Source organism: Solea solea, chromosome 3 (assembly GCF_958295425.1).
Source record: "Solea solea chromosome 3, fSolSol10.1, whole genome shotgun sequence".
In the NCBI taxonomy this organism is placed as follows: Eukaryota; Metazoa; Chordata; class Actinopteri; order Pleuronectiformes; family Soleidae; genus Solea; species Solea solea.
In genome coordinates, this window is record NC_081136.1 from 22,997,085 (window position 1) to 23,008,743 (window position 11,659).

The window sequence follows — 11,659 nt, forward strand, 5'->3', positions numbered from 1 at the left end:
AATGTAACAGAGGTTGTGACAAAATGAACAGCAGCAATTGGAAAGCTGGCCAAGTGGGTCAGAGACTCTAGTCTCACTATAAATATAGTTCCAATACCTAAAAAAACAAACAAAAAAAAACCTAAAGATGTGCAAGACCCTGAAATTTAACCTGACCACTTTCAAAAGAATAATGAATTCACTCAAAATGGAGGCAGCTAAATGATTCCTGAATGCAGTGATCATACCTCATTTCTCCTTTTGCATTTCAAGCTGGTCACAAGCACATAAAAACACCTAAAGTCCATAAGAGTCACTTTACAAACAGGCAAACACAACAATTTCACATACTGTCACATACTGAAGAAGCATGATATCCTAAACTTTGAGAATGTCCAGAACATTTAGAATTTTACCACTTTCTCCAGAGAATTAATAAATTATGGAATAATGAAATTCTTTCTCCAGTCTACTCCAGTCAAGGACTAGTGAGGAAATACCAAAGTCAAATCCGGGGAAATCTACCTGGTGTATTGACAAAAATTGTGGTCAATTAATATTACACAATTAAGAATAAATTGCCAACGGTACCTGGCCTCACACGGGGCATCATTATGTTGGAGGAACCAACGCGATTGGTTATGAATTTTGAAGTATTTAATTATGGAATAATTAATTTCTTATAGAAAAATGTATTCAAATTGTAATCAGGGCACCACTCCTCTTAAACAGAGGCGTACAATCGGTTCTGAATGAACCATTAACTCATACCCTCCAAAATCAGTCTCGTAAACTAAGATTAATAATTAATTTAATAATTAATGAATCACGATAACACATCAATGGTTAGCTTGAATTGAAGGATTAGAGTTCTACAGGGAAGAGGTTGGCAATGTACACAGATTTTGTTACAATAGAACAAATCTGGTTATCTTATCAACTGTCTTTGTAATACATTTTTAAAATTGTAAAGAGACTTTATGGACACCCTGTATATATATATAATACTCATAGCATAATAACAATAATACAATAAGTAATAATAATAGCCTCACAACTTGACCTGGATCCTGCAGCCAAGGAGTCATGGGTACCTGCAGAGTAAGCACAGGAAATGCTTATTGTTATTAATACTAATAATGATCTTATCTCAGAGATAAGATAAGACTTTATTAATCCCATGATGGGTAAAGTCTTTGCGCAACATGAAGGCGGTAGAGTTCACAACAAGCCTGAAAATTACAACCTGACCCGACCCGCGGGTCTTTGAGCCTGAACCCCGACCCGGCCCAACACACTAGCCTGAATTGTCCGCCTAAAACCCAACCCTGCCCGAAATCCCCCCAACCTCATCCCTGTCTGATTCTGTCTCTCCGAATACATTTTCCCATTGATCGAAGCTGCTGTGCAGCAGGAGCGGGTGCTGCTGCTGCTGATGTTGACGCAGTGTCTCCCTGCTCGCGTCATCTGGGTCCTCCTACCAGCTGCTGCACAGCTAACAGGCTGGACTTCACATACTATGGTACATTTGCCCTTTGGTCAGCGGGCAGCATCCACAACTGGTTCAATTTAGGCCACAGGAGTGTTGCGGCTTTGTGGAGATCGGTGATGGACTTGGTCGTTTTTTGACACACGGCTGCCAGATGTTGGTTGAGGCCAACCCGACCCGACTCATTTGCACATTTTTTCGGCCCGAACCCGGCCCTAACCTGCGAGTCCAGTCGGGTTTGGCTGGCCCGACCCGTTGAGAACTCTAGAAGGCAGTAACAGTGTGAAAAAAACAATATACATATGTACACATAGAAAAGGTATATAAATAGCAAACGGGTATAATAATGATGTTAATGTGATGAACGTGATTATTGTATGGAGTCTCAATGCAGAGGGGATACATTACCCATGTAGTGCTCCTTCTTGCACTGCAGGTGTCACAGTCTTCCACTGAAATCTACTCAGGGCCATGACTGTGTGGTGTTGTCCAGTGGGCTGTCCAGGACAGAAACTGCTCTCCTAACCAGTTTGTTCAGTCTTTTTCTATCTCTGTCCCTGCTGCCCCCTGCCCATCACACCACAAACGTAGTGGACCACAGAGGCCACCACAGTATCTTAAAAAGTCTGGAGAAGTGCTCTGCTCACACTGAAGGCTCTCAGTCTTCTCAACAGGTGGAGGTGAGATTGGCCCTTCTTGTATAGAGTGATATTGGACCAGTCCAGTTTATTGTTAAGGTGAACATCTAGGTATCTGAATCTCTGCACCATCTCTATGTCAGAACCTTGGATATTCAGTGTCAATCACCATCTCCTTTGTCTTACTGGTGTTCAGATGCAAGTGGTGGAGAACTTCTGCAGGAGGCAGTCAAATGTTTTGTGATGGAAGTCCGAAGTGTAGAGGGGAAGAGGAAGGAAGAGAGCACTGGATCAAAATCTATTGAAGAAAATATTTAATTCATTAACCCATTCCTGGTCTACTGTGGTCTGGGGCCACACTTGTCCATGGCCCGAACAGCTTCAGTCCTCTCCACACATCGTGGAAGTTGCCACCCTTACAGTTCTGGATTATTATTAGCGTATTTCAGCTCCTCTTTACCTAATCCTTCCCTTTTTAATAATGTTCATAATCTTTAAATAAATAGTGAATTTGTCCTCTACCACTTCAAAGATGGGCAATTAACCTAATTTTTGTTGCTAAAACTTAACTTTCACCCTGGATTACACCAAATGTATTGCTTGTGCATGAAGTACAATTAGTACTACAGTAAGTCCAATACAACTGATATCATCAACTACTAATACAGGTACATCTCAATAAATTAGAATATTGTGGAAAAATTCAGTTATTTCAGTAAGTCAACTCAAATAGTGAAACTTGTGTAATATATAAATTCAATATGCACAGACTGAAGTAGTTTACATCTTTGGTTATTTTAATTGTGAAGATTTTGGCTCAAATTTAACGAGAACCCAAAATTCAGTATCTCAAAAAATTTGAATATGGTGAAAAAGTTCACTATTGTAACTTTATGGTGTCACATGCCAATCAGCTAATCAACTCAAAACTGAGCCTTCAAAATGGTCTCTCAGGTTGGTTTACTAGGCTACACAATCATGGTGAAGACTGCTTAATCAATATGACATAAAATGTTGTTGCTGAGTGTCACAATTATTGGAGATTGAACATGTGTGCTTTTATTTACTATGAAAAGGACAAAAAAAAAAAACAGTTTAAATATCACCCTCCATTTTTGTCGGATACTCAATGAACAAAATTAGTCTATGAGGAAGGCTGACACTAGTGTGCTTGAGGTGGCACTGTCAAATACCATATACAAAAGCTGAAAGAAAGTCAAAAATTACAATTTAAAGATTCAATCTACCTTACCTGCCTTGATGATTTTCATCATTCTCTAGAGATTAAGTTAGGTCATGGCTATCGCACCAAACTGTGGGCACCTCCTTCCTCTCACCCGTCCTTGCAGGTCCAGGGATTGGAAACATCTTAATATTTTAATTTGCAGAAAATGTATAAATACCAGTGCAGACTCAGATTTACACGGAGGTTCATGTGATGCCTCCTTGTGGTTTAAATATCTGTGACACAATGATGTCCATACAGAGGTGGCCAGAACAAGGGTGGACACTTTTACAGCTGCTGTTGGTGGCATCTTTCTCTCAGGCTGAAGAGCTGCTTTGCAGACAGAGAGGAGAGCCTGAAAACCCTCAGCTGTTAAAGGATGGTGACATCATGTTGGGGGGAATATTCTCTTTCCACAGCAACTGGAAAAACAGATGGGAAAACTACACACAAAGACCATCACCACTGGAATGTACCAGGTAAATTATATAATGTGGAAGGCTGTTCAAATGTAAATGTTTGCATTAAGTTTGAATTTCAGGGGGTTCCAGTTTGCCCAGGCTATGCGTTTTGCCGTTGAGGAGATTAATAACTCCACAGACCTACTGCCTGCCGTCTCTCTGGGTTATAAAATCTATGACACCTGTGGCTCCATTGCCAGAGGTGTGAGAGCTGCACTGGCACTGGCAAATGGTAATGAAGTGACTTCTGCTCCCTCCAACACACCATGTATCAGACCTGCACAGGTGCTGGCCATTATGGGAGAAACTTCCTCTTCTCCTTGTATGGCCATAGCTACTGTCATCGGGCCACTTCATATCCCAATGGTGGGTGAGTTTAAATGACTACATTAGACCAAAAAAAAAGAAAAGAAAAAATACACAATAATAATGCTCAGAGGAGATATGACAGTGTGACTGTTTTGTTTCTGTTTCTTTATCTTTGGAGGTAATCCATGTTTTCTTTCAGATCAGCTACTTTGCCACCTGTGCTTGTCTCAGTGACAAAACCAAGTACCCGTCCTGCCTTAGAACGATACCCAGTGACTACTACCAGAGCAGAGCCCTGGCCCTTTTAGTCAAGCACTTTGGTTGGACTTGGGTGGGAGCAATTAGAAGCAATAATGATTATGGTAATAATGGAATGGCTATATTCACAGAGACTGCACAGCAGCTGGGCGTCTGTCTGGAGTATTCTGTTGCTGTCTTGAGAACAGATCCACCAGAAAAAATACAAAAGATAATTGATATCATCAAGGCTTCCACCTCCAAGGTAATTGTTGCTTTCCTCTCCCACATGGATATGGATGTGCTAATACATGAGTTGACCCACCACAACTTAACTGGATACCAGTGGGTAGGAAGTGAAAGCTGGATTTTCGATACACAAATTGCAAAACTAGATAGGCATCACATTCTGGATGGTGCCATAGGCCTGTCCATCCCTAAAGCACATGTCAGTGGCATGAGAGAGTTCATACTGGACGTGAAACCACTCAATTCAACAAGTACTGACTTTTTCACAGAGTTCTGGGAGACATTATTTAGCTGCAAGTTCAAGCAGTCAAAGTCATCATCATCATCATCATCATCATCATCAGGGAATCAGAGAGAATGTACTGGACATGAAGATCTAACTAAAGTCCATAACAGCTTCACTGATATGTCACTCATGCCTATATTTAACAATGTCTACAAAGGAGTGTATGCTGTGGCCCACGCACTTCACCGTGTTCTTGGCTGTAATGAAACATGTAACAACAAGGTGCAGCCAGATCCATTCACAGTGAGTTTTAAACCTAAACATGTGTTTAATTTGAACAAAAAAAGTGTGTCAGATAATTAACTAAATGATCACCCATTTAAGATTTTACAGCACATAAGAAAGATTCACTTCAAAACAAAGGAAGGACACAAGGTTTACTTTAATGAGGATGGAGACCCAGCAGCAAAGTATGACATTATCAACTGGCAGGCAACAGAACATGGTGCTGTGGACTTTGTCACTGTTGGTCTTTATGATGCTTCTTTACCTTCAGACAAACAGCTGAATCTGCAAAATAAATCTCTTTTTTTTGCACAGAACTCAAAAGTGGTAAGTAACCATGTGACCTGTACTATAGTTGTTTAATTATGACTTAATCAAAATGTTTGGTTTAAGCAGGAAAATAATCAGACATGGTTACAAAGATATGTTGTTCATGCAGGTGCCCGTGTCAGTTTGCAGTGAGATGTGTCCCCCAGGAACTCGCAAGGTTCTCCATAAAGGAAAACCTATCTGCTGCTTTGACTGCATAAGATGTGCAGAGGGAGAAATAAGCAACATTACAGGTCCAGTAATAATCCATCAAAGGTTATTATTATCGGGTAGTCTTTTAAAAAATACAAACACATCATATTGTAAATATAATTGAGAAATTCATTCACTTTTACCCTCATGTAGGATAGTGGGAGACAATGAGTTAGTGATATTACCATAAATTAGTTATGGACATTAAATACGCCAACTGCAGTTACAAACGGCCTCTTTCCAGATTTAGAAATGACAACTATGATTATAATTGAAATGTGAGTTTTGCACAACATTTCGTCACATCAAATCTAATGACATGTTGGAAGGTGGTGTTGAAGTCATGGGACATAAGTGTCTGTACTCTGTTAACGTGCTGTTGTAGAATTGAAAAAAAAAAAAAGAATATTATAAATTACTTATTTCAGTGTCGATCTACGCTGAACTTAATAATGAATGAACATAACCTGCTAGTATCTCATTATCATGTTGTGTTTTTCTTCAGTATCTCTTACATCTGCTTCATCACTACTTTTCAGATTCTATCACCTGTGTGCAGTGTCATCCTGAATTCTGGTCAAATGAGAGAAGAGATGCCTGCGTGAAGAAGGAGATAGAGTTTCTATCATATGAAGAAATTATGGGAGCACTTCTCACTGCAGCGTCCCTATTTGGAACATTCACGACTGCCTTTGTGGCTCTTATTTTTTTCATGCACAGGAAATCTCCCATTGTCAGAGCCAACAACTCTGAGCTGAGCTTCCTGCTGCTCTTCTCCTTGACTCTGTGTTTCCTGTGTTCTCTGAGCTTCATTGGCCAGCCTTCAGAGTGGTCCTGCATGCTGCGACACACTGCGTTCGGCATCACTTTTGTCCTGTGCATCTCTTGTATCCTGGGGAAAACTATGGTGGTCTTAATGGCCTTCAGGGCGACACTTCCAGGAAGTAATGTGATGAAATGGTTTGGGCCTGCACAGCAAAGACTCAGCGTTCTGGCTTTCACTCTCACACAAATTGTCATATGTATCATCTGGTTAACAAGTTCTCCTCCTTTTCCATTCAAGAATTTTCAAGAACTCAAGGACAAGATCATCCTGGAGTGTGCTCTGGGCTCAGCTGTAGGCTTTATGGCTGTACTTGGATATATAGGAATTCTGGCCATCCTGTGTTTTATTCTTGCTTTTCTGGCTCGGAAATTGCCTGATAACCTTAATGAAGCTAAATTCATCACTTTCAGCATGTTGATATTCTGTGCAGTCTGGATCACCTTTATCCCAGCCTATGTCAGCTCTCCTGGAAAGTTCAGTGTTGCTGTCGAAATATTTGCTATTCTGGCTTCAAGTTTTGGATTGTTGTTTTGCATTTTTATTCCAAAATGCTACATTATCTTATTAAAACCAGAGAAGAATACAAAGAAGAGTATGATGGGGAAGATGATACTAAACTAATTCTTAATGAAATTAGGTGGCAACTACAGTTGTACGTCTACATTTTATGTAATATTTTGTCAACCAAACTTGTGTTGTACAACTCTAATATCTGACATTGTATATAATGAACATAAATTATGTATTCTGCTCCTTTTGTAGAAAATGCTTTGCAACCACACAACACCAACCTAACCAACATTCTACTGTTTTTGTTTACAGTGTATAATATGTACAAACAGAAATGGTCTATGTGGCTGAGCAAATAACACACAACAGGCTGATAATTGTTTGTAGACTTTACTCGCAAACTCCACACAAATTTTTCAGAGTTGTTTATGTTTCTGCAACTCAGTCAATTGGAAAGAGGTCCCGCCTTTCAGACAGTTCCTCCAATCATCATGCATCAGCTCAACGTCTGCCTCGCCCACTGTTCGATTGACACCCTGAGACGCTGAGCTTCACTGGAAGTGACAATTTTGCCGTCTTGTAGAGAACAGTTGAAGCAGAGCTTCCACTGGTTTCGATGCACCGTGCTGCTGTGGGAATGTGTGACAAGAAAATTCTACATATTTGATATTTCAGATATGCTTGCTATCTTAGAAGAATCGCTTCTGATATATGGAGGTGACATAATGTAATTAGGGCTGTCAAATGATAATTTTTTTTAATCGCGATTAATCACATTTTTTCCATAGTTAACTCGCGATTAATCTCTATATTAAAAATATAGAGTTCAAATCAAATAAACAAAAAGGAAAAAAAATATTTTATCTTTTATTTCTTCTTTCAAATAAAAAAGTGCATTGTAGACCCACTTGACATGTCTATTTTTAAAAACACAGCACATAAAATGCCACAACAATGTAGTCTTAAAACTGAAGAGGTAGTAGACAACAAACGATAAACAGAACAGGGCCGAATGACAGTTAAATGAATGAATGGTCTGCAGTCAGTTGCCACCTCTGTAGTTAACTTAACTTAATCCAGTGGTCGGCGACGACTCACACACTCAACCATAGAGCTTTGATGAATCTGCTGCCTGCTATTAGCCTGGACTGCACTGCCGGGAGGTTTTGCTTGTAGGTGGTAGCTCAGACTGCTAGTACTTCGGTGATAGTGAAATTCCGTCGGACACAAGGCACATATTACTTTTGTTTTGTCGACTGAGCCATCTTGAAGTTTTTTAAAGTGAAACGAACCATTCAGAAGCCCAGGGGTATTTTTTTCCATGACCACGGTTTGAATGGAAGAAGTATTGCTCTCATTCTTCTTCTTCGTCTCTGCGGTTGGCAACCAACTTGAAGGTGCCTTACCGCTACAGTCTAGTAGAGGACAAACTGGGCCGCGATTAACCGCGATCAAAAAAATGTGTTAATGTCAATTTTTTTATAATGTATAATGATAAAAGTTCAAATAAATGCAAAAACCAAATACTGTATATAATTACTTTCTGATTTCGAATTTGTCTCAGTCTCAAAAACTCAAAAACATTGTTGAGTTTTCTTAAGTTTTGTCTCCTGAGACTTCACTTCAACTCCTAATGAGCATAAATCAAATCGCATCAGATTTTATTTGTACACCCTCAAATCACAACATAAATGATGTCAACACACTTTACATAGTAAAGCAAAAAGCTTACAATATTATAGAAAGAAGAGAAGAAAAACTAAATCATTCACACAATGAGCAAATTGTCATCACCGAAAAAAAGAAAAGAAAAAAAACTCCCTTTAACAGTAAAAAATCTCTGACAGAACTGGACTCAGATATGTGCAGCGTTATGCACTCTAAAGTGAGATTTTTTGCTGGTTTACCTGGGCTTCAGCAGAGCAGAGAAAAACTTTTTTCAGGCTGTTCCACCTGTTACATGTGGGTGTATGTATGTATATTCTGTTGTGCAAAATGCAATATTTAATTTTTCAAACCAAATATAAATACTAAAAAGCACATGAAGGGGAGAAAATATTGTATAAAGGATGCAAAATTGTTATCAAGGCCTTGTAGAACAGGTGAACCACAAGGTTCAAATTTAGGACCAATACTCTACACTTTATATATTAACAATCTCCCTTCCATTTGTGACAATGTGAATGTACTTATGTATGCAGATGACACAATTATTTACACAAAAGGCAGGAATGTAACAGAGGTAGTGACAAAATGAACAGCAGCCATTGGAAAGCTGGCCAAGTGGGTCAGAGACTCTAGTCTCACTATAAATATAGTTCCAATACCTGGGCATAATATTAGAACCTACTCTCAGTTTAAAAAACAAAAAACAAAACATAAAGATGTGCAATACCCTGACATTTAACCTGGTCACTTTCAAAAGCATAATTAATTCACTCAAAATGGAGGCAACTAAATGATTCCTGAATGCAGTGATCATACCTCATTTCTTCTTTTGCATTTCAAGCTGGTCACAAGCACATAAAACCACCTAAAATCCATAAGAGTCACTTTACAAACAGGCAAACAACTATTTCACATTTAGAATTTTACCACTTTCTCCAGAGAATTAATGAATTTCTTTCTCCAGTCTACTCCAGTCAAGGACTAGTGAGGAAATACCAAAGTCAAATCCGGGGAAATCTACCTGGTGTATTGACAAAAATTGTGGTCAATTAATATTACACAATTAAGAAAAAATTGCCAACGGTACCCGGCCTCACACGGGGCATCATTATGTTGGAGGAACCAACGCGATTGGTTATGAATTTTGAAGTACTTAATTATGGAATAATTAATTTCTTATAGAAAAATTGATTCAAATTGTATTCAGGAAACCACTCCTCTTAAACAGAGGCGTACAATTGGTTCTGAATGAACCATTAACTCATACCCTCCAAAATCAGTCTCATAAACTAAGATTAATAATTAATTTAATAATTGATGAATCACAATAACACATCAATGGTTAGCTTGAATTGAAGGATTAGAGTTCTACAGGGAAGAGGTTGGCAATGTACACACTTGTGTAATATTAATCAGACCAGACTGTATTATCTTAGGAACTCTCACAAAGCTTGGACCCATATGCACAAGACCAAAAGAAGGTTTTAAAGAGCTTTATTGACTCCTTAATTCAGCAAACAAAAGGTGAGCTGGAACAGCTCTGAAACAAAGGCTAAACGCTAAGCTAAACATGACTTTGAACTGAGAAACAAACAAAAACCTTAGCTAGACTATAACAACAAAAGATCTCTTTCTTTGTACGTAACATGAAGTGGCACGGACGCTGACAACACACGCAAGACACTCTGGCAACAGGAAATGGGAGAAGGGAGTACATATATATAGGGAGTGAGGGTAAGGAGCACCAGGTGAAAACAATCAGGAAATCAGAAGAGACACAGAACAAGGCAGACAAGGTGCTCACAGGAAGTAGATAAAAATAGGAAGTGACACTGAACTAAAACTAACTAACACAAAATAAAACAGGAAGTGACACTGAACTAAAACTAACTAACACAAAATAAAACAGGAAGTGACACTGAACTAAAACTAACTAACACAAAATAAAACAGGAAGTGACACTGAACTAAAACTAACTAACACAAAATAAAACAGGAAGTGTCACTGAACTAAAACCACTAACACAACTGATGGTGCATGACATTGTTATTATTATTATTATTATAATATTATTATTATTATTATTTTGTACAGTATTGTATTGTGTGTACAGACTAAAACGTCAAGTCAGATAGAGGTAGACGACAAATAAAGATGGCAGTTGACAAATAAACTACAACAAGATGGCAGAATCAAAGATTGCTCCTTGACCAAATGGCTGCTGTGTTTCTTTGTTAACCATTTTTGTGGGATGAGGTGCCAGGTTAGATGAGAGGTTAGAAGTGTGCACATCTAGAGCTAGAAGCTAGGAAGCATGAACATCAAGCAAGTAAGCTCAATACAACATTTCACAAGGTTAAACAGTTTATGCTTCGCCAAGCCGTATGATGCTATGCTAGGCCCAGTTACATTACCAAGTCCTTGAAAGACGCAAATGTTTCCTTTTGAGGTGGTGTCTGTTGGTCCAGGAACTGTAGATTGTTGACAGTTTCTGGTGTCTGTTGCTCAGGTTCACCTTACAGAGGTGGCTAGTTGGAGCTAATATGGCTCAGGTTCTGGTGTCACTTCCTCTGATGGGAGGATAACAGGCTGCTACGAGCAGGCCTGCTTGGAGAGCAGCAGAAAGGGTTTACTTGTTGCATGGAGCTTGTTTAGGTCTGTACTGAAGGGTCTTCAGTTGAAGAGCTGATGTCTGTGTCCTTCCTGCACCCAGAAGGGCAGGGGAGAGCAGAGGAGTCCGTGTCCTCCAGTGAGATGGAGAAGAGAAAGGGCCAAGGAGGAGGGGAAACCTGGCTTTTGTATTGCTTTTGACACATGGGGTCACATGTCACAAAGTGACCACTGAAGTGGGTTTCACACTGGTATGTCAAAGATAAGGGATCTTTATAGAAAGAGTTTTATGACCCTCTTTGTCTTTGAGCAAAGGGCTGTGTGGTCTCCATCCAAGAGGCATGTGACTCCATCTTAAATGAGCTGATACCCAACAGTATATTGTCCCTGTATAATGATAAATGTTATGTTTTAACTTTTGATAA

The 11,659-nt window shown here is 39.2% G+C and overlaps 1 protein-coding gene across 1 annotated transcript; it reads left to right on the forward strand.

Moving 5' to 3' along the window:
• Positions 1-3,706: 3,706 nt before the first annotated feature.
• Positions 3,707-7,067, forward strand: LOC131457139 (extracellular calcium-sensing receptor-like). The gene is made up of 6 exons (XM_058625964.1): positions 3,707-3,810; positions 3,861-4,158; positions 4,301-5,116; positions 5,198-5,425; positions 5,538-5,661; positions 6,160-7,067. The coding sequence occupies exons 1-6, from the start codon at positions 3,722-3,724 to the stop codon at positions 7,065-7,067; spliced, it is 2,463 nt and encodes an 820-aa protein (XP_058481947.1). The 5' UTR covers positions 3,707-3,721.
• Positions 7,068-11,659: the final 4,592 nt, after the last annotated feature.

Bases quoted from the DNA above. Each gene is read 5' to 3' on its own strand.
- LOC131457139 (XM_058625964.1), top strand. From the start codon at position 3,722: ATGTTGGGGGGAATATTCTCTTTCCACAGCAACTGGAAAAACAGATGG. The intron at 3,811-3,860 runs GTAAATTATATA...GTTTGCATTAAG, and splicing joins TCACCACTGGAATGTACCAG to TTTGAATTTCAGGGGGTTCC. The intron at 5,426-5,537 runs GTAAGTAACCAT...TTGTTCATGCAG, and splicing joins TTGCACAGAACTCAAAAGTG to GTGCCCGTGTCAGTTTGCAG.